This window comes from Eschrichtius robustus, chromosome 14, assembly GCF_028021215.1.
Source record: "Eschrichtius robustus isolate mEscRob2 chromosome 14, mEscRob2.pri, whole genome shotgun sequence".
Lineage (NCBI taxonomy): Eukaryota > Metazoa > Chordata > Mammalia > Artiodactyla > Eschrichtiidae > Eschrichtius > Eschrichtius robustus.
Window position 1 is genome coordinate 3,461,889 of NC_090837.1, and position 25,782 is coordinate 3,487,670.

The 25,782-nt window shown below is 46.2% G+C and overlaps 1 protein-coding gene across 1 annotated transcript in view; it reads left to right on the forward strand.

Moving 5' to 3' along the window:
• TMEM132D (transmembrane protein 132D) overlaps window positions 1-1,848 on the forward strand; it is a 683,845-nt gene extending 681,997 nt beyond the window's left edge. The window contains exon 9 of the mRNA XM_068563370.1: window positions 664-1,848. Within this exon, the coding sequence (XP_068419471.1) occupies window positions 664-1,848 (1,185 nt within the window). The remainder of the gene's footprint in view (window positions 1-663) is intronic.
• The last annotated feature ends 23,934 nt before the right edge of the window (window positions 1,849-25,782 follow it).

A 25,782-nucleotide genomic window follows, 5' to 3' on the forward strand; every position in this document is an offset into this window, starting at 1 on the left:
TAACCCTTCCTAACCCCAGCCCTAACCCTAGCCCTAACCCTCTCTCTGGCTGGTTGGTTTTACTCTTCACCTCCAAGCCAAGACTGTCCACAAGCCAATACAAACCCATGCTTAGATGCTGATGTAGCAGGACCAACACAACCAAAGCCTGCAGCCCCTCTGGGGCACCCTTGTCTAGGTTAGGGGTTTTAACCTGTGTTGTGAGTAATGCATAGAGACTCAGTATTAAAGCAACTTAAAAATTACGTAATAAATATTCTTCGTTTAAATGTGTCACATTTGTAAATGACCCCACTAACCGGTAAATCTCCTTTGATATGCAGTTTATTACTATGCAGAAGTAGATCTTGCACCGCAGAAAGAAGCCATCTTTCTCTCAACACCTGAGGAAAGAAAGCAAATCTTATTAGGGAGTGTTATTCCTGGTCCTGTTTCATCATTGTCATTTTGCTGTTGTAGTTTTCTTTGGCTTCTACATCTTTACAAGAATTCATTTTCTTTCATACCCTTAGTATTTCTTGCCTCTTATTTCTACACTGCATAAAAGGTTTCCCTTTGTTCTTGTAGTATTATCTTTGCGACAGAGTGTCTATTTTTACTAAGACTTTGTATTCAGTGAGCTTTGGGGCCCATTTTGATGAACTTACTTATTTTCTTCAACAGGAAGCGGCCATCAGTTGCTGGGTCCAATTCAGTGATGGCTCTGTCACCCCCTTGGATATTTACGATGCAAAAGACTTCTCCCTGATGGCCACATCACTGGATGAGAAGGTGGTCTCTATCCACCAAGACCCCAAATTCAAGTGGCCTATAATCACCGCTGAAGCCGAAGGACAGGGTGCCCTGGTGAAGGTCGAAATGGTTATTTGTGAATCATGCCAGAAATCCAAGCGGAAGAGTGTGTTGGCTGTGGGGACAGCCAACATCAAAGTTAAATTTGGCCAAAACGATGCCAATCCCAACACCAGTGACAGCAGACACATGGGGGCAGGAGGTCACCTGGATAATAATGTCAGTGACAGAAGACCCAAAAAACCCTCGCAAGAATGGCGGAGTCAAGAGGGACGGTACTACGGCAGTTCTTCCGTGGGCCTCATGGAGGGAAGGGGCTCCACAACGGAAAGGTCCACCTTCCAGAAGAACCATGGCCAGGAAAGCCTTTTGGATGATGACAGCCATTTGCATACCATCTCCATTGACCTCACCAGCTTCCCAGCCCAGGTGGACCTGCCCAGAAGCTATGGGGAAATGGATGAGAATGATCTCACACAGGCCTCCAAAGGGCTGAGCGACTTGGAAATTGGGATGTATGCCCTGTTGGGTGTCTTCTGCCTGGCCATTTTGGTCTTCCTAATAAACTGTGTGACCTTTGCATTGAAGTACAGGCACAAACAGGTTCCCTTCGAAGAACAAGAAGGTATGAGTCAGTACCATGACTGGGTCGGGTTGAGCCACCGGGCCGAACTGTTGGAGAATCACATCAACTTGGCTTCCTCCCAAGATGAGCAGATCACTGCCATCGACAGGGGCATGGATTTCGAAGAGAGTAAGTATCTCCTCAGCACCAACTCCCAAAACAGCGTCAACGGACAGCTGTTCAAACCTTCAGGACCCACACTCATGGATGGGACAGATCAGAAGAGTGAGCCCCCAACGTCCCCTACCTCAAAAAGGAAAAGAGTGAAGTTCACCACTTTCAGCACCGTCTCTACGGATGATAGATGCCCCACCGTGAACTCCATAGCGACCAGCAGTGAGGATGCCATGAACTGGGTCTGCCAGGATCTGGACCCTGGGGGATGCCAGGAGTCACGCGGCTACATGGAAGGATTACGTGAAGATGTGTAAGCCGGGCCTTCACAGACATTGGTTCTCACTCACCTTTCGGCCTTCAACTTGGGGATGTGGGGCAACGGTGTGCCCGGTGGGGAGATAAAAAGACAGGACAAGATCAGGGTGACGCTATCCACAGAGCCACAGAAAATGACCCTGGCTCCCCTGGGGCGGCCCCGACTTGGAATTGAGGTCCACATTCCAGGGTCCAATGTTTCTGTCAATGTTAAGGGGTTTATCCTGCATGGCAAGATTTTTAAATTGGAGGAAAGATGAGTTCTGAATCACTGAACTTCAGAGAGCCTCCAGGAAAGAACAATCCCTCTCTTGCCATCTCACTTTCTTTAATCAAAGCAATTTGGATATTGTCAAAGCCACACAGCTCACATATTCAATGTTGTGGACCACAGGAGAAAAATGAGACTCAGGTTGGGCTTAAGGGGATGGGTGGGAGGAAGCGTGTCACTGGACCTCGGGCAGCACATCTGGCTGTGAGTATAAGCAGAGGTGGAGTCTAGCGCCATCTAGAGGCAGCTCTTGGGAAGCAAGAGTTTCGAGTTTCGAGTTATTATCTCCCAAAGCCTGGGGCAAAGCAAGGCAATCGCTGACAAGGATTGAAAGGGAACAAGAGGGTGAATGGGCCACCAATACCTTTGTAACTAGATGCCAAGAACAACCACCCAAACAAACAAAAACGCTTGAGCCGTTCAGAGCATCCCTTTATTAGTAAACTAGGGAGCCTGGGTGTAGACTTTCAACTGGGTTCGAAGAACCAGAAATTTTTTTTTTTTTTTTTTTTAGCAAATTCACTATGTTCACGTTTGTACTCCTCCTCCCCCCACGCCCCACAGCGCCACCTTTCCAAAAGTCATTGGTCACTCGGCAGTAGAGGGCAGTGTCACCATTCCCTGTCTTCCACTGTGGCCTCTGTGTCCAACCACCAGGGGACATTCTACACTGAAGCCCCACTGGGCGAACTTCACACGTGTCCTTCTTTGAAGAGGCTGGTCTTTGCGGGTCGGCAGCGCTCACAAGGAATTCAGCACCCGGGGATGCGCCTTCCTCTTGCTTTTCTGGAAAGCGAGGAGGGAGGGCTCTTCTGTGATGCGTCTGTGGACGGTGCCATCCAGTCTGCTGCTCAAGGCTGATGAGATAAATCTGGATGTCCACACGGAGGGTACAGGGCGGGGAGAGTTGGGACCCGGGGTGTGCGATGAGGTGGGTTGGGCAGGAAGCCTGGCCCATTCGCACACGGGGTGGGGGGGGCATGGGGGGGCTTCTTCTCCACCTTGGAGGGATGGAGGGACCTGAGGTAACCACCTATGGGGCAGAGAGCTGGGTTATTCGAGCGTTGGGTTCTAAGGTCAGTTTCTCTTTCTCTGTGTGCCTCTCTGTCCCTGTGTCTTTCTGAACCTGTCTCTCTGCTTCCTCTCTCTCTCTCTCTCTCTCTCTCTGTCTCTATGCATATAATTGAATTCTCCTGAGATCAAGTGTGTAAATTCCACCAGTTCACCCTCTCGACCTCAGCACTCTCCCCCAAACTAAGGTGCTGTCCGTTTGCTCTAAGACTGAGATTCCAGCAGCCATCAGCTACCTGCTTCTCTCCCCTACTTTACTGACGTTGTCTGGCTGGGTGATTAAACTGTCACCCCTTTTCAAGGATAATCCTTTGCTTTCAGTAACCCCCTCTTATTTCTTTCGTTCTTTCCCGCGTGATGTTCCGTTTCATAACGCTGCCGCTGCCCCCTCTCGAATCCGTCTGCGTGCAGAATGTATTGTAGATAGTAAGAATGTAATATATATTTATAAACTTACCGACTGTAAATATAAAATTTGCCTTCCGCGGCTTTTATGGCTGTCCTTTGTCTTTCTACACACTGACCCCCTCCCAGCGGCTGGCATCCATGGCAAATGGCTCTCCAAAGCTGAGCTTTGGGGAAATGAAAAAGCAGATTGAAGGATCCCAGCAACAATCTAATTACAGTCTTACATAGCATAATGCCTCTCTCTGCATTGAGGCGATGTTGACACGTGATGACAAAGTACATTGTGTACTAAGTATCTCTCCTTCAGGACCTGAAAGGATTTGCAAATCAATCACATGTGCAATTCTCTGCTAAAAGCCTGCTGACTGACTGATGGCAGTAAGTGAGAACCACGGCAGGCAAGCGTGTAGTCCAGCCTCCCTTTGGGCTGGAGCAAAAAGGGCTCTGCCTTGTCTTTGGATCTCGCACGTACATTCAGAGGTCAGTTTCCTGAGGCACGTATGTGCCCGTGGTGACACTGGGCTGGGGTTTTTTTTTTTTTTTTTAAAAAGGTTGAGTTTTAGATTCCTCTAGTAATCAAATGCAGTCCCGAGATGATTCCCCAGAAAAAGATGTTGCGTGAAATCCTTGTCTTTGTGCAAACAGTATCAAGTGATGGATCAGTCACTCATTCACCTGGCATTTATTGAGCACCTCCTATGTGCTAGGAACTAGCGCAAACACAGGAGGTGAGCGGTAAATATAACAGACCCAGGCCGACGCTCAAAGACCTTACCTCTAGCCGGGGCTGGGGGGATTAACAGCAAACGAAATAATTTTCAGATGGTCATAAACTGTATGAAGGATAATAAAACAGGTTACAGAACAGAAGAAGACGGAGTCAACATTTAAGACTTTGGCCATTTCACCTAAAAAATCTGGATCTCTGCCTTCTCTTGAAAATGCAGACACTCTGGAAAAATGGGGCTTAACAATCCAGCTTGGCCCTAATTGGACATGGTGAATTTGCTGCTGTCGTCTCCTGGCAGACAGACGTCCCTGCAGGCCTCTCCACACCCATTCTCCCCAACCCAGAGGGCAAACTTTCATTTGCCGTCTATGTCACCGTTTCTCTTCTAATAGGGGAATACTTCTCCCGAGCCATGTCTCTAACCCACAAGTGCAGAAAACAAAAATAGGTGGGAGGGAGCTGTGTATTCTCCAGACAGAATCAGGAGAAGTGTATCGTTATATGAAAGAGAGAGCGCACCCCTGTGTCTCCTGGGAAGAGAGGGAACATCGCCTAGAGAACACAGCTTATGATGATCACACAGCCTTCTGTGCGCCCAGAGCCTGAGAAAGAAATGCTATGAACGTCGTTAACGAACTGACTTTCCAACAGGGTGTCTTTGGGGGTGTGAATAAAATAAGTGATGCTGCTGGGTTCCTCCTAGCCTGCCCTGCTTGCTCATTCCCAGCTCCCGCGCCACCCCCCGGCCCCCCTCCCTGAGACAGTGAGTTCAGGTCCTGTTGGCTAAGACCAGACCCCCAAGCCCACGGAGACCGGGATCATCAGCGCCCCCCAGTGGGAGCCATGGCTTCCTGCGGCTTTTAGTGCCCCAGACTTGAGCAATCCGTTACCAGCTGCCTTGACGAAGTCCCGCAAGCTGGGCGGCTTGAACGACAGAAATGTGCTCTCCCACAGTCTGGAGGCCACAAGTCTGAGATCAGGTGTCGACAGCGCTGGTTCCTTCTGAGGCTCTAAGGGACACTCTGGTCGAGCCCCACTCCGGCTCCCGGGGGTGGCCGGCCACCCTTGGTGTCTCTTGTCCTGCAGCCGCTTCACCCCGGCTCTGTCTCCGTGTTCACGTGGTGTTTTCCACAGGATGCGCCCGTGTGCATGTCCAGATTTCCCCTTTTTAGATGAACACCAGGCAAGTTGGAGTAGAACCCACCCTTCTCCGTGAAGACCTCGTCGTAACTAACTGCATTCACAAAGACCCTATTTCCAAACAAGGTCACATCTAGTTACCGGGGGGGTCAGGACTTCAAAACCTGAATTTGGGGGACACAATTAAAGCCATAACACCGGCCTCTGGCCAGAGGTCTAGGGCAGCTAAACTTGTGTGCAGGCCCAGGGCAGCTGACTGCTCCGCGGACCCACCAGGGCACTGGGCTTCCAGGAACGTGTCTTATCTAGAAAAGCCTCACCTTCTCCTGGGTTTCACGCCCACTTTACAAATGAGGCTGTGCGAGGACACCCTGGGAGAGCAAGAGAATGGTTCGCCTGTTTCCCTCTGGGGAAGCTCAGAACTGCGGGTTAACTACGCCGTGTGTCATTTTCCAAGATGCAGTCGTTAGCGCCTCACCGGGGATGCCCCCGCCCCCTCGCTTTTTAATGTGGCTGCAGCCATGGAGGCTCCGGCAGGAATGCGGGTGAAGCAGGCACGCTCCCCCAGGGCGGCTCAGGTCCTCCCGCCCAGCGATCAGTGATGACCTGAGGGGTGATGGACAGGGGCAGAGCGGAGACGATGCTGTGGCCAGAGATCCGGATGCAAGTTTGACCCCTGACTGGCCCCACAAGCCTTCCCGTTAAGTTCTCTACCATACATTTTGCCTACATCTGGCCCCAGCTGACGTGTGTATCACATGATGGGGCAGGCGGAGTGCTAATCTAGCCTCCTGTAGATAGGAGGATTGAAGAGTGCTAAGGCTACGTGTCTCGGGGCTTCCCTGGTGGCGCAGTGGTTGAGAGTCCGCCTGCCAATGCAGGGGACACGGGTTCGAGCCCTGGTCCGGGAAGATCCCACATGCGGCGGCGCAGCTAAGCCCGTGCGCCACAACTACTGAGCCTGCGCTCTAGAGCCCGCGAGCCACAACTACTGAGCCTGTGAGCCACAACTACGGAAGCCCGCGCGCCTAGAGCCCGTGCTCCGCAACAAGAGAAGCCACCGCAATGAGAAGCCGCGCACCGCAACTAAGAGTAGCCCCCGCTCACCATAACTAGAGAAAGCCCGCATGCAGCAACGAAGACCCAACGCAGCCAATAAGTAAATAAATAGATTTAAAAAAAAAAAAAAAAAAGGCTACATGTCTTTTGGGAGGTATATCACAAACTAGGGGTCTTAAAACAACAGGAATGTATTCTCTCCCTGTTCTGGAGGCCGGAAGTCCAAAATCAAGGAGTTAATAGAATTGGTTCCTCCCTTGGCTGTGAAGGAGAGAATCTGTCCCATGCTTCTTCCCTGGCTTCTGTTGGTTGCTGGCAATCTTTGGAATCCTTTGTCTCTTTCCAAAGACCCTCTTTCCAAATAAGGCCACAGTCACAGGTTCTGAGGGTTACGATTTCAACACATCTTTTCAGGGAGACAATTCTACCCACTCCAGGGAGGAAGTAGTCCCCTTAGGAGGGGAAAAGTCCTATCCTGATGTTTGCATTGCAAGTGATTTTAAAAATTGTTTTTTAACTGGACTTCAGGAAAAATAATAGGGGAGGTGGACAGAATTTATTGCTCCATAGGACTGAACAAGCGGAGGTGAAGCTGGCTTCAGGAATGGTTTGACCCAGGGTTCTATCTCTTTCCCTCTCTTACTCTGGGCTTAGTATTTGCCTGTTTGACTTGAGGCTCAGGGAAAGCTCTTCCATACAGTGGCCTCCGGAAGCCCTATCCTTGGCAGTTTCACAGCAAAGAAACTCAGAGTAAAGACAGTAAGTGTCCTGACACTTTCAGATAAAGTCCCTCAATTGACCCCTATTGGCTGACTGCAGTCACAAGCTGAATATAAGTCAAGTCTGTCACCTGCAAAATGTAATGTTCAGGCCTCCATCACAGACATCTCCCTCCAGCTGGAGCCTGGGGGAGAGATTAGTGCCTTGCTGTCTCAGCAGCCAATCAACTTACAGTTTATTTTTCTTCTGGGTTTTTGTTTTGTTCTGTTTTCTTTCTAATCGAGGTGTGGAAAAGTTCTAGGTTCAGCTGAAGTTTCTGATGAAGAAACACAATTGAGATTTCTTTCAGTGATAAAATCTACATATTTGTATTTCAAACAATGTAGCTAAAACTTGATGTAAATTCCTCCTTTTTTCCTTCTTTGACTTAATGGATATCTTTTATTCAGTATGAAATTATTATACTCTATGGTCCACGCGTTAAGAATAAATGTACGTTAAATCTCGGGTAAAAAACAAAAAAGTAGGGACTCAGAGTGAGAAAGGACAAACATCAAAGGGAGAATCAAGATATTTTTGCCGTAAAAATGGATGTTGGTCCCACAAAGCAATGGATCCCCTACTGGCTCTTCCTGGCTTCCTCACTTCTGCCCACAATTCCATTCCCATGAGCTTTGCTTTCTGGACGTTCGGGAAGACCCTGGAACCGCATGTACAGTGCCCCAGAAAATTGAGGTTCATGCTGAAGAAGAGGTAGCAAATCCCTTCACAAACAAACTATGTGGGTCCACCCTGGAAACCCACCCATCACTCTCTGGCTGGATCCCCATGAAAGAGTCCCATGGGCCAGCAGACTCTGTATCCCCTCCTCTTTCCAGGACAGCCAGACTTTGAATTTCTCACGGTGGTTTTTCCCTGATGTTCAATCTAGTCAGATCCGCCAGTTACACTAATAGACTCAAAGCATGATGGCCAACGTTTGTTTTATAAGTTTAAAAGCTTCTGTCTTGCTCTCCTTTGCTCCCCCTGCCTCTAGAGCATTTCATGGCTCTTAAATGAATCTACTAAGTAGACAGTCAATGCTTGCTAAATGAAAATTAACAGGGTAACCTTTTAAAAACAGAATTCAAATCATGTCACTCCCCAGGTTAAAACCCTCCAATAGATGCCCATAAATCCTAGAGTGAAATCTGGACTTTGTATCGTGGCCGACAGGCCCAGCATGATGCAGCGGTGCCCATCACCCCACCCTCATTTCCCACTGCAGCCCCTCTTGCTCACTAACTCCAGCCCCACTGGTTTCCTTCTGTCTATTCTTCTAACAAAAGACGCTTATCCCCACCTCGGAGCTTTTGCCCTTTTTGCCTCTCCTTTCTGGAACTCTGTTCTCCCGTACTGTCACAGGCTTGACCCCTCCTTACCATTCAGGTTACTCAGCTCATATGTCACATCCTCAGTGAGGCTTTCTCTGCCCACCTCAGAGTAGCCTCACACCCCCTCCCGTTCAAGTCCCCCTTCTCTTATCATCCCATTTTACAGACTTCGTAGACAACTCTGGCATTGTCCTTTCCAAGTACTGCCTTTCTTGTTTGCTGTGTGTCTTCCCTAGCAGAATGTAAGTTCCAGAAGAGTAAGGATGTAGTCCTACCTGCCCTCTGCTGTGTACTCCATGACTAGGGCCATGCCTAGCAAGAGTCAGCACTCAGTAAACATTTGTCTGGAGGGATGGATGGATGGATGGATGGACGAATGGATGATAGATACCTGAATGGATGAACAAATGTTTGGATGGATGGATGGATGGCTGTTTAGATGGATGGACAGATGGATGGATGGATGGATGGATGGATGATTAGATGCTTGAATGGATGGGCAAATGTTTGGATGGATGGATGGACGGATGGATGATTAGATGCTTGAATGGATGGACAAATGTTTGGATGGATAGATGGATGGATGAATGTTTGAGTGAGTGGATGGATGGGCAGACAGACAATGAATGGTTTACAGAGCATGAGTGACGAAGGCATAGTCTGATAAATTAAGCTGGCCACCTAGTGGAAACCAGGAAACTGAACAATAATTTAGGAAACTACTATAATGTAGTTATGCTGCCTCATAGATGTGACACCAGCATCTTCCCCTGGGCCAGTAGACAAGTCTTCAGATTTGGTCACTTCAGGGGTAACAAATATAGGTCGATGCAACTCCTGCCCTCAAGAGGGGCGTAGAAGATAATACCTCTTCTCATCTCTTTCTATACAGACCTTGCTGGCTTACTGTCTGTGAGTGAAGCATGGTAAGAATTAAATATCCCCCCTCTTCCCCGATCAACCTCACTGTGTGGACGTCTTCACTTTAGTCAGAATCCTGCCAGCTGTGCCCCATACAATCAGTACCTCCAAAGTCTACTGACAAATAGACATTTCTCTGGCTTTTTCAGATCCCCAGGGAAGGGACGGGTTTCCCTTCTTTGTCTAGAGCCCCCAAATACTTGGACGTGTTTTGACACATGGAAGTTGTGGTAGAGACAGTCGTTCTCGGTACATTTCCCAGCCGGCCTTGCGGTTCAGTTGGGTCCACGTGACTAGTTCTGGCAGCGAGTGAACCGGGATGACAGGTCACCCCCAGAAGGGGCGGTCAGGAGCAAGTGTGAGTGAGCGCCCCACGCTCTCTCCTATCCTGCCTGCGTGACCGGGAAGACGTATGTTTTTGTTTTGGGGTTTTTTTTTTTAATTAAAATATAGTTGATTTACAACGTTAATTTCTGCTGTACAGCAAAGTGATCCAGTTATACGTACATATATACATTCGTCTTTTATATTCTTTTCCATTATGGTTTATCCCAGGATACTGAATATAATAGTTCCGTGTGCTTTACAGTAGGACCTTGTTGTTTATCCATCCTAAATGCAATAGTTTGCATCTACCAACCCCAAACTCCCAATCTGTCCCTCTCTCACCCCACCCCCTTGGCAACCACAAGTCTGTTCTCTACATCCATGAATCTGTTTCTGTTTCATAGATAGGTTCATTTCTGTCATATTTTATTTTATTTTTTTTTATTATTTATTGTGTCATATTTTAGATTCCACATATAAGTGATATCATATGGTATTTGGGGAAGACACACATGGGCATGTAGTACCACCAGTTGGAGGGAGTCTGGGATGGTCCCTAAGTGGCTGCAGGACTCTCGTGGCTCTGGAGAGGATCGGACCCTCCCAGACCCTTCTTGACGAGAAAGAGACCTTTATTCTGTTTCATTAACTGCTATTTTGGTTTATTTACAGCAGTACCTACTCCCACCTGATTAATACACTAGTCGTCCAGTAGAAGCTGCTTGGTTTATTGAGTGGCTGGACTCCTGAGAGCCAACCTTCCTGTAAAGATGGGAACGCAGAGGGAGGGGGCACCGGATTCATGCCAAACTGGGTTCTTTTTCCCCTTTAAGGATCTGCATGACTTGGTTGCCAATGTCAGCTTGGCCTGAAGGAGCAGAACAAACACAGCATCTTGAGAGGGAAGAGGTCTCTTGAGGTCTAATTGGGATTCTTACTACCAACTTGAGGAAAACGACTGGGGACTTTCTTGCCAGTGCCTCATAGCTGGTGTGAGCCAATTAGGCAGCCGAGAACGGACCGTCTCTGCTTTGCTCTTTGCTATGTCGCCCAGGAGCCCGACGTTCCCCAAAGGCCTCTGTGCTGGCTGGGCCTCCCAGCTCCACTGGCAGCCCTGCTCCCAATCTACCCTTTGAAGCACGTGTATCCACATAGAGATGCTGGTGCCATAGTTCCGAGGAGGCAAGTTCCACTCAGCCATGCTTCCTGGCTCCTGTCCCGGCTCCCTTGACCCACCAGGCAGCTTAAGGTCAGAAAACAGCAGGACTGAACGTGGTTCCAACTCCCACTCCTGTGAGTGGCAGATGTGGGCAGAAATCTGGGCTTGGACCTCAGTGTGGCCTCAGCTGCTGGGAAGAAAGCTGAGCTTGCCTGAAGTCCTCTGTGTTCCCTTGTTCGTGTTTTTTTGTTTTGTTTTGGTTTTTGGTTTTTGGTTCTTTTTGTTTTGGGGTGGAGACTTTAGGATTATCTATATAAATTATCAAGTCATCTGCAAATAGTGACAGTTTTACATCTTCCCTTCCAATATGGATACCATTTATATCTTTTTTTTTATAACATCTTTATTGGAGTATAATTGCTTTACAATGGTGTGTTAGTTTCTGCTTTATAACAAAGTGAATCAGTTATTCATATGCATGTATTCCCATATCTCTTCCCCCTTGCATCTCCCTCCCTCACACCCTCCCTATCCCACCCTTCTAGCTGGTCACAAAGCACTGAGCTGATCTCCCTGTGCTATGCGGCTGCTTCCCACTAGCTATCTATTTTACATTTGGTAGGGCATATATATCCATGCCACTCTCTCACTTTGTCCCAGCTTACCCTTCTCCCTCCCCGTGTCCTCAAGTCCATACTCCAGTAGGTCTGCGTCTTTATTCCCATCTTGCCCTAGGTTCTTCATAATCTTTTTTTTGTTTTAGATTCCATATATATGTGTTAACATACGTATTTGTTTTTCTCTTTCTGACTTACTTCACTCTGTATGACAGACTCTAGGTGCATCCACCTCACTACAAATAACTCAATTTCATTTCGTTTTATGGCTGAGTAATATTCCATTGTATATATGTGCCACATCTTCTTTATCCATTCATCCGATGATGGACACTTAGGTTGCTTCCATGTCCTGGCTATTGTAAATAGACCTGCAATGAACATTTTGGTACATGACTCTTTTTGAATTATGGTTTTCTCAGGGTATAGGCCCAGTAGTGGGATTGCTGGGTCATATGGTAGTTCTATTTTTAGTTTTTTAAGGAACCTCCATACTGTTCTCCATAGTGACTGTATCAATTTACATTCTCACCAACAGTGTATGAGGGTTCCCTTTTCTCCACACCCTCTCCAGCATTTATTGTTTGTAGGTTTTTTGAGGATGGCCATTCTGACCGGTATGAGATGATATCGCATTGTAGTTTTGATTTGCATTTCTCTAATAATAAATGATGTTGAGCATTCTTTCATGTGTTTGTTGGCAATCGGTATATCTTCTTTGGAGAAATGTCTATTTAGATCTTCTGCCCATCTTTGGATTGGGTTGTTTGTTTATTTGATATTGAGCTGCATGAGCTGCTTGTAAATTTTGGAAATTAATCCTTTGTCAGTTGCTTCATTTGCAAATATTTTCTCCCATTCTGAGGGTTGTCTTTTCGTCTTGTTTATGGTTTCCTTTGTTGTGCAAAAGCTTTTAAGTTTCATTAGGTCCCATTTGTTTATTTTTGTTTTTATTTCCATTTCTCTAGGAGGTGGGTGAAAAAGGATCTTGCTGTGATTTATGTCATAGAGTGTTCTGCCTATGTTTTCCTCTAAGAGTTTGATAGTGTCTGGCCTTACATTTAGGTCTTTAATCCATTTTGAGTTTATTTTTGTGTATGGTGTCAGGGAGTGTTCTAATTTCATCCTTGTACATGTAGCTGTCCAGTTTTCCCAGCACCACTTATTGAAGAGGCTGGTTTTTCTCCATTGTATATCTTTGCCTCCTTTATCAAAGATAAGGTGACCATGTGTGTGTGGGTTTACCTCTGGGCTTTCTATCCTGTTCCATTGATCTATATTTCTGTTTTTGTGCCAGTACCATACTGTCTTGATTCTTGTAGCTTTGTAGTATACTCTGAAGTCCGGGAGCCCGATTCCTCCAGCTCCGTTTTTCTTTCTCAAGATTGCTTTGGCTATTCGGGGTCTTTTGTGTTTCCATACAAATTGTGAAATTTTTTGTTCTAGTTCTGTGAAAAATGCCATTGGTAGTTTGATAGGGATTGCACTGAATCTGTAGATTGCTTTGGGTAGTGTAGTCATTTTCACAATGTTGATCCTTCCAATCCAATAACATGGTATATCTCTCCATCTGTTTGTATCATCTTTAATTTCTTTCATCAGTGTCTTATAATTTTCTGCATACAGGTCTTTTGTCTCCTTAGGTAGGTTTATTCCTAGGTATTTTATTCTTTTTGTTGCAATGGTAAATGGGAGTGTTTTCTTAATTTCACTTTCAGATTTTTCATCATTAGTGTATAGGAATGCAAGAGATTTCTGTGCATTAATTTTGTATCTTCCTACTTTCCCAAATTCATTGATTAGCTCTAGTAGTTTTCTGGTAGCATCTTTAGGATTCTCTATGTATAGTATCGTGTCATCTGCAAACAGTGACAGCTTTACTTCTTCTTTTCCGATTTGGATTCCTTTTATTTCTTTTTCTTCTCTGATTGCTGTGGCTAAAACTTCCAAAAGTATGTTGAATAATAGTGGTGAGAGTGGGCAACCTTGTCTTGTTCCTGATCTTAGTGGAAATGGTTTCAGTTTTTCACCATTGAGGACGATGTTGGCTGTGGGATTGTCATATATGGCTTTTATTATGTTGAGGTAAGTTCCCTCTATGCCTACTCTCTGGAGGGTTTTTATCATAAATCAGTGTTGATCATATAGTTTTTCTCCTTCAGTTTGTTAATATGGTGTATCACATTGATTTATTTGCATGTACTGAAGAATCCTTGCATTCCTGGGATAAACCCCACTTGATCATGGTGTATGATCCTTTTAATGTGCTGTTGGATTCTGTTTGCTAGTATTTTGTTGAGGATTTTTGCATCTATGTTCGTCAGTGATATTGGTCTGTAGTTTTCTTTTTTTGTGACATCTTTGTCTGGTTTGGTATCAGGGTGATGGTGGTCTCGTAGAATGAGTTTGGGAGTGTTCCTCCCTCTGCTATATTTTGGAAGAGTTTGAGAAGGGTAGGTGTTAGCTTTTCTCTAAATGTTTGATAGAACTTGCCTGTGAAGCCATCTGGTCCTGGACTTTTGTTTGTTGGAAGATTTTAAATCACAGTTTCAATTTCAGTGCTTGTGATTGGTCTGTTCATATTTTCTATTTCTTCCTGGTTCAGTCTTGGATGGTTGTGCATTTCTAAGAATTTGTCCATTTCTTCAAGCTTGTCCATTTTATTGGCATATAGTTGCTTGTAGTAATCTCTCATGGTCCTTTGTCTTTCTGCAGTGTCAGTTGTTACTTCTCCTTTTTCATTTCGAATTCTATTGATTTGCGTCTTCTCCCTTTTTTTCTTGATGAGTCTGGCTAATGGTTTATCAATTTTGTTTATCTTCTCAAAGAACCAGCTTTTAGTTTTATTGATCTTTGCTATTGTTTCCTTCATTTCTTTTTCATTTATTTCTGATCTGATCTTTATGATTTCTTTCCTTCTGCTAACTTTGGGGTTTTTTTTTTGTTTGTTTGTTCTTCTTTCTCTAATTGCAGTAGTTGTAAGGTTAGGTTGTTTATTTGAGATTTTTCTTGCTTCTTGAGGTAGGATTATATTGCTAGAAACTTCCCACTTAGAACTGCTTTTGCTGCATCCTGTAGGTTTTGGGTCGTCATGTTTTCATTGTCATTTGTTTCTAGGTATTTTTTGATATCTCTGGGGCTCGTTTAGGTGGTGCTCTGAATCCCCTCTCCTCGTGCACCAGGAAACAATGGTCTTCTACCTCTTAGTCAGCTCCAGACCTTTTCCCGGACTCCCTCCCGGCTAGCTGTGGCGCACTAGCCCCCTTCAGGCTGTGTTCATGCAGCCAACCCCAGTCCTCTCCCTGGGATCTGACCTCCGAAGCCCGAGCCTCAGCTCCCAGCCCCCGCCCACCCCGGCGGGTGAGCAGAGAAGCTTCTCGGGCTGGTGAGTGCTGCTTGGCACCGATCCTCTGTGCGGGAGTCTCTCCGCTTTGCCCTCCGCACCCCTGTGGCTGCACTCTCCTCCGCAGCTCCGAAGCTTCCCCCCTCCGCCACCCGCAGTCTCTGCCCGCGAAGGGGCTTCCTCGTGTGTGGAAACCTTTCCTCCTTCACGGCTCCCTCCCACTGGTGCAGGTCCCGTCCCTATTCTTTGTCTCTATTTTTTCTTTTTTCTTTTGCCCTACCCAGGTACGTGGGTAGTTTCTTGCCTTTTGGGAGGTCTGAGGTCTTCTGCCAGCGTTCAGTGGGTGTTCTGTAGGAGCAGTTCCATGTGTAGATGTATTTCTGATGTATCTGTGGGGAGGAAGGTGATCTCCGCGTCTTACTCTTCTGCCGCCTTGAAGCTCCTCCCTTGTTGGTGTTTGAAGCGTTTCGTGGTGCTAAGATTGGATTCTGTAATGCAGCCGGGGAACCAACACAAGCCAGCCTCAACTTCATCACCTGCAACATGGAGACAATGTCACCTGGCTGAGTGACATGTCTTCACCTGTACCACTGTATCTTTGACAATATAGCAGTGGCCCTGCCTGGAAGGGCCTCCACGGACCCCACTCCTGTGGTTTGCTTGGTGGCCACTGCTGCTCTCTGAGGGCACCACCCTTTTCACCACTGAGCCACAGAAACTCTCACTTCCCTGGCTGCCACTTCCTGCTCGTTGCCGCCAGCTAAGCCCCACTTAGGTTGGTTGGCATCTATGCTTTCTGCTTTGTTTTTTTTAATTTTTTCATTTTTTAAAATTTTTATTAAAATCTAGCTGATTTACAATGTTGTTAGTTTCAGATGGATGCAAAGTGATTCAGTTATATATAGACAGATTGATAGATACAGATAGATACAGATATAGATATAGTTATATAACTTTTTAAAGATTCTTTTCCATTAGAGGTTATTACATGATATTGAGCATCCTGTGCTATACAGTAGGTCCTTGTTGGTTATCTATTTTATATATAGTGGTGTGTATTTGCTAATCCCAATCTCCTAATTTATCCCTCCCCCTTCCCTTTCCTGTTTGGTAACCATAAGTTTGTTTTTATGTCTGTGAGTCTGTTTCTGTTTTGTAAATAAGTTCATTTGTATCATTTTTTTAGATTCCACATAGAAGCGATATCATATGGTATATGTCTTTCTCTGTGTGACTTACTTCACTTAGAATGATAATCTCTAGGTCCATCCACGTTGCTGCAAGTGACATTATTTCATTCTTTTTAATGGCTGAGTAATATTCCTTTGTATATATGTACTACATCTTCTTCATCCATGCATCTGTTGATGGATATTTAGGTTGTTTCCATGTCTTGGCTATTGTGAATAATGCTGCTATGAACTTTGAGGTGCAGGCATCTTTTCGAACTAGAGTTTTCTCCGGATATACACCCAGGTATGGGATTGCTGGATCATATGGTAGCTCTTTTTAGTTTTTTAAGGAACCTCCATACTGTTCTCCATAGGGGCTGCACCAATTTACATTCCCACCAACAGTGTAGGAGGGTTCCCTTTTCTCCACACCCTCTCCTGTGCTTTCCTCTTCATGATGCAAAGCTTTGCCGTAGCAAGCAAGGTTATCACACGAGAAGACCATAGCTGCCCTGTTTAAGATGGTTGGAGTGACCTTGTAAGGATATCCATGGGACCTTCACTAAGTAGCAAGCTCTTCTTGGTGTGGATGCAGAAAGAATCGTTAAGCCATCAACAGCCCTCAGTGAAGGTGGCCATCTTGAATTGGTCATGGAGGATCCTTGGGGACCCTGCTAGGTGGCGTACCCTCTGGCCATGAGCTTGTCACTACCTCTCTTTTGTCCCTTGACTGCTCTAGCCTTAGATCTATGGAGAGCCGGGGTTACTGAAAGTCATTGTCTCCAACCAGCCACCTATTTGAATCTTGTGCCCATCTACCAAAACAGATCAGGGTTTTTCAGCCTTAGAACAGTGAGGGAGTGCTACGCCCCAGGAGAGAATCAGACCCCAGGGGAAGTGGAGTTTTATAATTTCCTAGTAGATAGATGGAGGTCCTAGAAGATGAGACCCTTGTTTTTCTTTTGCCCCTTCTTTTTTCCCATCATCTTAGGAAACTGTGAACCCAAGAATATCTGTCAAGTCACCAGGTTAAACTTAATATCCCACTGATATTTCAAAGTCTTCAAAATCTTCATTGCCCCAAAGGGAACCATCCATTTCCACTATTCAGGATGATCCTAGGCCCCCCTCTGTCCTGAGGGGGCACCTTCCTGGTCACCCTCCCCAGCCATCCCTCACCCTGGCAGCCGTGGGAGCCTCCGATGCCACACCAGGCAGTTCTCGCTGCTCTCTGTGTGAATCTCTGTGTTCCCAAGGGCCATTCTCCCAGACATGCCTGTCACGTACGATTTACCGCAGGGAGGAGAGGCACAGAAACTGGAGGGTCCCTGGAGCAGAGCTCAGGCACCTACAAATGAGAAGACTTCCCTGACTGTATTTTCCTCCATGGATAAATCAACAAAATCTCAATCGCCCCAGTTTTAAAACGCCTCGAGGAATATGCAAAACTCAGTGTTCTCCTTAAGGTGTTTGAAAATAACTGTGGTTGAGAGAGAGAGAGAGGAGAGAGAGACAGCGTAAATAATGAGTCTGTGGCCTAAAGAATCCCTCAGCGATGTTTCCAGGACTGCAGAACTGACTCCTTCACGGAACCAGACAGAACCCAAACCACAGTGCCAAGAAGAAAGGGTTTTAATGAAAACCGGATGGCGCAAGGTTCATCTTTGGGACAATCCCATTTGGAAGAATGGTGTCGTCAAGATGCATTAGAAAGTCCACATTTCTCAGGGCTGTAAGATTAGACACAGCCCAGGCTGACAATATGTCTTCGTTATCCATTGCTGCAGAACGAATTACCCCAAAACTTAGCAGCTTAAGACAATGAACATTTTTTACTCATCACACTTTCTGAGGGTCAGAAGTCTGGGAATGGCATTTCTGGTGGTTCTGGCTCAGGATCTCTCGGCTGGGGCTGCAGGCATCTGACAGTTCGACTGGGGCTGGGTGATATGCTTCTGCAAAGTTCGTGCTTGTTGTTAGGACGCTTTGAACACAGAATTCTGTTAATGGCTGCTTGAGTGACCTCCCAACATGGCAGCAGCTGCTTCCAGAACCAGGGACCCAAGAGACAACAAGAAGCCATAGTGTCTTTAGGACCCAACTCTGGAAGTCACATGTCATCATTTCCACTATTCTGTTGGTAACACAGATTCGTCCTGTTCAGTTTGGGAGGGAACCACACAAGGCCCTTAATAGCAGGAGCTAAGAATCACAGGGGGGCCATCTTGGAGACTGGCTACTCCAATCTTCTCAGGGAGGCTCTCTCCAAGTAGCAACAAAAATGCCTTCCCCACATTGATTGGCTTATATCCAACAGCTCAGACAACCACTAAGGAAAGGGATCATATCTTTCCCAATGGCTCCAAGAAAAATCCAGAACTGGAGTCACTGATCTGACTTGAGTTAGGTGCCCATTCTCAAACCAGTCACCTTATCACTGGGGGATAATGGAAATCTTTGATGGGGCAGACATACATCCTATACCCACCTCCTCAGCAGGGGGGTAGAATCATCCCCCTTCAAATCACATGGCTGAGGTTGAAGGAAGGACAGTCCTCATGGAAAATGTAGGGGAGCTTTCTGATTTCCATAAGAAAGGGGAATGGACAGAGAGCAGGAAAGATCAACCAATATCAACCAAGGGTCCCCACTGCTTATTCACTCCTAGAGCACCTCCACAGAGACGAAATATTAGCTGCTCTGAGGTTAGGTGTAAGGCCCTGAAGGGGATGAACTAAGCAGGTCAGCCTGCCCACTCCTGGCCCTGCTCCCCACTCACCAGACACAAGAGCACCTGTGGTTCAAACTCGGGTGATTTCAAGTGGGATGAATGGGATGATGAGATTCCCTCACTGCCTTTCTATGGCTAGACAGGTTATTCACAGCACAGCAGACTGTGCTCTGTTTCCTCCCAACTTCTGAGATGCTTTCAAGTATATGAAGGCTTTGAAGATAGTTCCCAGTCAGTCTTGATGCCCCTCAAACCACTGAGACAGATCAACATGTGCAATTAAAATTTTCCCTTTTTTGGCGGATGTGTAATTGGACAGAAAAACGGCCTGAGCTGTATGTGTCAATATATAGATCTTGGCAAGGAGGGTAATCTATTACCAGCAGCTACTAATCATCTTCTACACCTGCTTGAGTGGATCTGAGTAACTTTGAGTTGGAGGATGTGGATCATCCGAGATTCTAGTCTTGATAATCAGGCCCCCAAAATATCAAAGGAATTTGCTTGGTGTCACAGTGGCAAAGCCAGAGGTTGAATCTCACCTCCTGACTTCCCAATATACGTCGTTGGTTTGGGCTACAAGAGCATCCAACCCCATCTCCTATTGTCACTCCAAATTCCTTGGCGATTACCTTACTCTGTTGTGTGCATGCTTGGTGGGAGAGTACAGGCAGGTGGCTGATCTTCTGTCACAAAAGTCAGAGGTCACCTGGAGAGTCCCTGAATCACAGCCTTCAGATCTGTACTGGGTGCCCAGCCAGCAGGTGGGCTCAGAGTCTGAGCTTGGCTAACCAGGTAGATGCTCTCGAGGGCCGTTAACTCTCAAACAAGTGACCCGAGGACAGAAGAAGCAAATGAAATACATCCATCCCATCAGGAGTTACTCATCCAGTTTGTTCCTGCTTGGAACCATTTTTGTAGTTTCTGCTTCCCAGTCTCCAAAGCTACCCTGCTCCCTGCCTGTTTCCAATCTCCCCCGTGATTCTGAAAGCTCCCAGTGGCCTTCCTGGAAATTATATTTTGCTTGTATTAATGAGAGCGTCAGTCTCTTGCCTTCCATCAAACATCTTATCATTAAAAACTGGTCTTTCTATTATATACTTCCTGATAATAAAAGGGCATTTCTGGTCTCCCAGGATGGCATCTAAGTCACAATCATTTGGGTATCTCTGGTGCCCTATGTTTTAATAAAGTCTCCTATTGTGGTACAAGCTAAGCTTGTAGGAAAAAGGAAATAGAGACATTTATTACATCCTTCCTCAACCTCCATGCAATCGACATTTTGATGCCGGATAATTATTTATTTGGGGGAGGGGGCGATCCTGTGTATCATAGGATGTTTTACAGCACCCCTGGTCTCTACCCACAAGGTGTCAGGAGGCACCCCTCCCCCGTGTGCCAGTGGAAAGCATCTCCAAATATTTCCAGGTGCCTGATGGTGGGTGCGGGCAGAAGTGCTTCTGGCTGAGAACCGCTCAGAGCTGTGTCACCACCACGGTGTCCTCATTCCAGCCCACGGGGAGAAAAGGGAGAAATGAAAAGCAGGAGAAGGGCTTCCCTGGTGGCGCAATGGCTGAGAATCTGCCTGCCAATGCAGGGGACACGGGTTCGAGCCCTGTCCCGGGAAGATCCCACATGCCGCGGAGCAACTGGGCCCGTGAGCCACAACTACTGAGCCTGCACATCTGGAGCCTGTGCTCTGCAACAAGAGAGGCCGCGATAGTGAGAGGCCCATGCACCGCGATGAAGAGTGGCCCCCGCTTGCCACAACTACAGAAAGCCTGCGCACAGAAACGAAGACCCAACACAGCCATAAATAAATAAATTTTAAAAAAAGAAGGAAAGAAAAGCAGGAGAGAGCGAGCAATCTCCTTTCGGAAGGCCGTGACCCTGACTTTGCTCATCTGTCTTCCACTCACATCCGGTTAGCCTGAACTTGTCATGGGTCTACCCGTAGCTGCAAGGGATGCTGGGAAATGTCTCCACCTGGGCTGCCCTGTGCCAGGGCCAAGGGCGGGGAATCCTTTTATTAAAAGGAAGACAAGAAGAATGGATTCTGGGGACAATGGGTAAGCTGTGTCACAGGCCCTAGAGCCCATCTCACAGGCTCTCCCAGAGGTGGTGCAAAGAAGGCCCGTGGATTCCAGTCTCCTTGGCTGCATATGTGTGGAGATGATAAATAGACATACATGCACATACGCACGTATATACGTATATAAATACATATACCTTTATGCACATGTATACATACATATACACATGCAGACATGTCCATATATAGATACATAAACGTTTATGCACATACATACATATACCTATATACACATGCCTGTACACACATCTGTGTGTATACGCATACACACACTTCATATATATGTATATAAATAATATATATATTCTCTTTTTATTATGTTCCCCAGAGACAGGGGGACCTAGAAAAGTCTGTGGGCATTATCTTCAGTGGGCAAAAGCCTTCTCCTTAGCGCTGCAGTGAAGTCCATGGGTTGAGAGCAAAAGCTTTGGGATCATGGGTGAGGGTCTGAGCTTGCAGCCCCTGCTAACCCCGTTTTACAGAAGAAGCGGCTCAGGATAAAGAGAGCAGAGGCTGTGGGATCAGACGGTCTCTGATTTGAATCTGTGCTCGGCCACTCCCCAGCTGTGTGCCTACTTGTTCAGTCCATCCCTCTAATCCTCAATTGTTTTACGTGGGAAATGGGACTAATAATTGTACGTCTAGAGAGAGTTGGGAGGAGACATGATGAAATAATGCACTTTGCCTGGTTACAGTCAGTCCTCATGAACAGAACTTATCATGGTTGTAAATATCACTGGGTTCATCTTTCACGGGCGATGAGGAGTGGATTTCAGCATTGGACCAGGTCAGCAGTTCCTAAAATCCACTTGGAGAGCTTTTACAAAATATGGCTTGAAAGATCCTCCCCCGACCCCCGCCCCAAGAAGTTTTGAGTTGGTAGGGCTCGGGCAGGGCCTAGGAGTTTGTATTTTTAAAAGCTTCCCCAGTTGACTCTGACGTATAGCCAGGCTTGGGAACCAGCCCGCTCAATGCTGAGAGTTTTTATTCCAGTTCTTTAACTTCGCTCTCCGCCCTTTTATCGTCATGCCAGAAATCCCAGCATCAGTCCTTTTTCTAGCCATTAATAAGCATTTAAGACTCTGCGGTCCTTCTCCCTTCCAGTGCTAATCAATAGCATTCCTCTTAGCATTTGGCTTTCACCTGCAGGTGCTGGGTGGGTTCCTGAGGTCAGAGATGGGCAAAGAATGCTCTCCTTAAACAATAGCCCTGGCTTGCAGCACTGGATTCAGGATAGTCTGCGTTACTGAGCCATTCAACAGAGATCTGATTTAATGCAGCCCTTGGCTCAGCGTGCCCGGCAGAGGGATCCTCAGGAGAAGCACTCAGTAGAATGCTGTCGGGAAGACCAATGCTGAATGCTGGGGAGGGGTGATGAGTAGAGGTTGGGTGCAGAGGATGGCCGCTGGTCCCAGACACTGGTGCCTCCGATGATGAATCAGCCTCTAGGAGCAGGCTTCAAGGAGATCCGTTCTTGCATGGAGCCTGTGTGGAGTTATTTAGATACCTCGCCAAGCGCTCCCCCCAAAAAGAAAGATTCTCTCTCCAAAGTACACTAGGCGATTTATCCCACAACTGGACCTGCACATTTGCACAAAGACAGATGTAGGCCTAAGGATATTTCTTGCAGAGCTCTTTGTAATGACAGAACCCTGGAAACAATCTAAATGTCCATAAACAGGGAACTGGCTACAGAGTCCATGGGGCTCCTCTGGGTCTCTGAGTTATAACCAGCTCTCAGGCCCCAAGGGGTCAGTACAGGCTTCCAAGGCCTCTTCTCAACCCGTAAGTGTCTCCAAGCTTCTGGGACAGTATACTCTACTGGTGTGATGCATTGACTGCAAAAAGGGGCTCCAATTCTTTTCCCTGTGTTTCACACCATCTTCAACATGACTTTGAAGTGCCTCCTATTAAGAGGTAGAGTGTATTTCCCCACCCTTTGGATTTGAGCTAGTCTTGTCACTTGCTTTAGCCCACAAAGTATGGTGGAAGTGACACTGTGTCTTTTCCACACCTAGGTCTCAAGAGGCCTGCTCCTCCTCACTCTTTGGAGCTCGCTGCCTCCCTGTCAACAAGCCTGGGGTAGCCTGCCAGAGAATGAGTCATGTAGAGCAGTAAAGGAAATCCAGTCATCCTGTCAAGGCCCCAAGACACCCGAGAGTCCAGCCAAAATCAGCAAAATCGATCTAACAGTCAACTCACCAACTGACATAGGAACATCAGTAAGCCCAACCAAGATCAGAAGAAATGTCCAGCCAATGCACAGGCTCAGGAACTAAAGAAATATTTATGAATTTAAGCAACTGGATTTTTGTGCTTGGATGTTACACAGCGATAGCTAACTGATACATGTTGGTAAGGCCATGATGATTCTTTAGTCTCCAGAGTCAGTGTGGCTTCCTGTTGCCACATAGGATTCTATAGTTTCCATGGTTATAGAGGGTCCGTGGGGTCTTCCCTGGACATATGAAGTCACCACAGGATCCCAGGAACCCCCTTCTATCATCATCAAAATAGGTGTCTCTGGGGAAGACGTTGGCCACAGTGCCACCAGAGCCATCAAGGGGGTGTTGTCACTGTGGGTGGCTCTGGAAAAGTCAACCTGGGTGTTGGCTGAGCTGCCCACCCCCCTGTTCACCAGCATGATGTCAACTCTAGCAGGAGTGCCCATACCGTGTCTCACACCAGGGACAGCTCTATGCCGTGGAGGTTATGTAAAGCATACTAAAAGGAATGAAGGACGTCTTTATATAATATGGAACACTCTGTGTTCTATCATTAAGTCAAACATGTGGATATAAGGACTAGGACTAGGTCACGCTTAATCAAAATCTATTATTACTGGAGCAATACATAAGAAACCAGTAACTAAACCCACACTTACATGGTCAATTAATCTATGTCAAAGGAGGCAAGAATATACAGTGGAAAAAGGACAACCTCTTTAATAAATGGTGTTGGGGAAAATGGATAGCTATATGCAAAAGAATCAAACTGGACTACATCCTCACACCATATACAAAAATAAACACTATATATACACAATGGAATATTACTCAGCCATAAAAAAGAATGAAATATTGCCATTTGTGAAAACGTGGATGAATCTAGAGGGTATTATGCTGAGTGAAATGAGTCAGAGAAAAACAAATACCACAATCTCACTTATATGTGGAATCTAAAAAGCAAAACAGGGGCTTCCCTGGTGGCACAGTGGTTGAGAATCTGCCCGCTAATGCAGGGGACACAGGTTCGAGCCGTGGTCTGGGAGGATCCCACATGCCGCGGAGCAACTGGGCCCGTGAGCCACAACTGCTGAGCCTGCGCGTCTGGAGCCTGTGCTCCGCAACAAGAGAGGCCGCGATAGTGAGAGGCCCGCGCACTGCGATGAACAGTGGCCCCTGCTTGCCACAACTAGAGAAAGCCCTCGCACAGAAACGAAGACCCAACACAGCCAAAAAATAAATAAAATAAATTTAAAATATCACCTCTAAAAATAAATAAATAAATAAAAATAAAAAAATAAAAAGCAAAACAAAAAACAGATGCGTAGAAACAGAGAAAAAAGAGGTGGTTGCCAGAGGGGAGAGTGTGGGGGGCAAAATAGGTGAAGGGGATTAAGAGGTACAAACCTGTATTCATATATTAAATAAGTCATGGGGATGTAATATACAGCATAAGGAATACGGTCAATAATATTGTAATAACTTTGTATGGGGACAGATGGTTACTAGACTTATTGTGGTGATCATTTCATAATTATGCAAATATCAAATCACTGTACAGTACACCTGAAACTATATTTCAATTAAAAAATAAAAACAATAATAAATCTTAAAAAATAAGAAACTAGTAACTCTGTTTGACTCTGGAAAGAATCAGAGGACAAAAGGTGGAGCGGGAAGGATATTTGTTTTGTCTTCTTGACTTATTATTTATGCTAGAGAAGCAGTACAGCATGGTGGCTTAAGGCCTGGACTTGGGGCCAGAATGCCTGGGCTCAAATTCTGAGTTCCCTGGTACTTGCCCAAGATCATACATCTCATAAGTAGCAGACCCAGGATATGAAATTAGACAGGCTACCTCCAGAGCCTGCATTCTTAATCCCTGTTCCATAGATACATGCGGCATGTATGTACACACATACACACAGCAACTCAAGGTGACAATCCCAACTTACATCTGTGTATGTCTGCTACAGATAAGACTCACTTTAGGGGACCTCCCTGGCGGTCCAGTGGTTAAGACTTCACCTTCCAATGCAGGGGGTGCGGGTTCGATCCCTGATTGGGGAGCTAAGATCCCACATGCCTCACGGCCAAAAAACCAAAAGAACATAAAACAGAAACAATACTGCAAGAAATTCAATAAAGACTTTAAAAATGGTCCACATCAAAAAAAATCGTTAAAAAAAACAAAGACTCACTTTAATTCCTTCATTTTTTACTTTTGTTTTCAAGGCATTCAGCTGTCCCAGTGAGACCATAACTTCTCAGTGATTCAGCTGAATTCACCTTAGCTGAACACAATGCATGTTCCTTGTGATTTATATCTGCAGATGAAATGTCCTGTGTGAAACGTTATCACATTAATTGCAGCTTCTCAATCTGTTAACGGGGCTGCGCTGGCGATCATGCATTTATGACGCCAAGGCTGAGCCCAGAACTCACTCAACTTGGTCGTTACCACAAGGTAATGATAAGTAGACCTGTCCGTGACGCTCATCAACCCAGTGGAGAATAAAGAAGAATAAAAATATGTGCTCATCTAGATGCAAGACCTGGACAGTAATTGGGAGA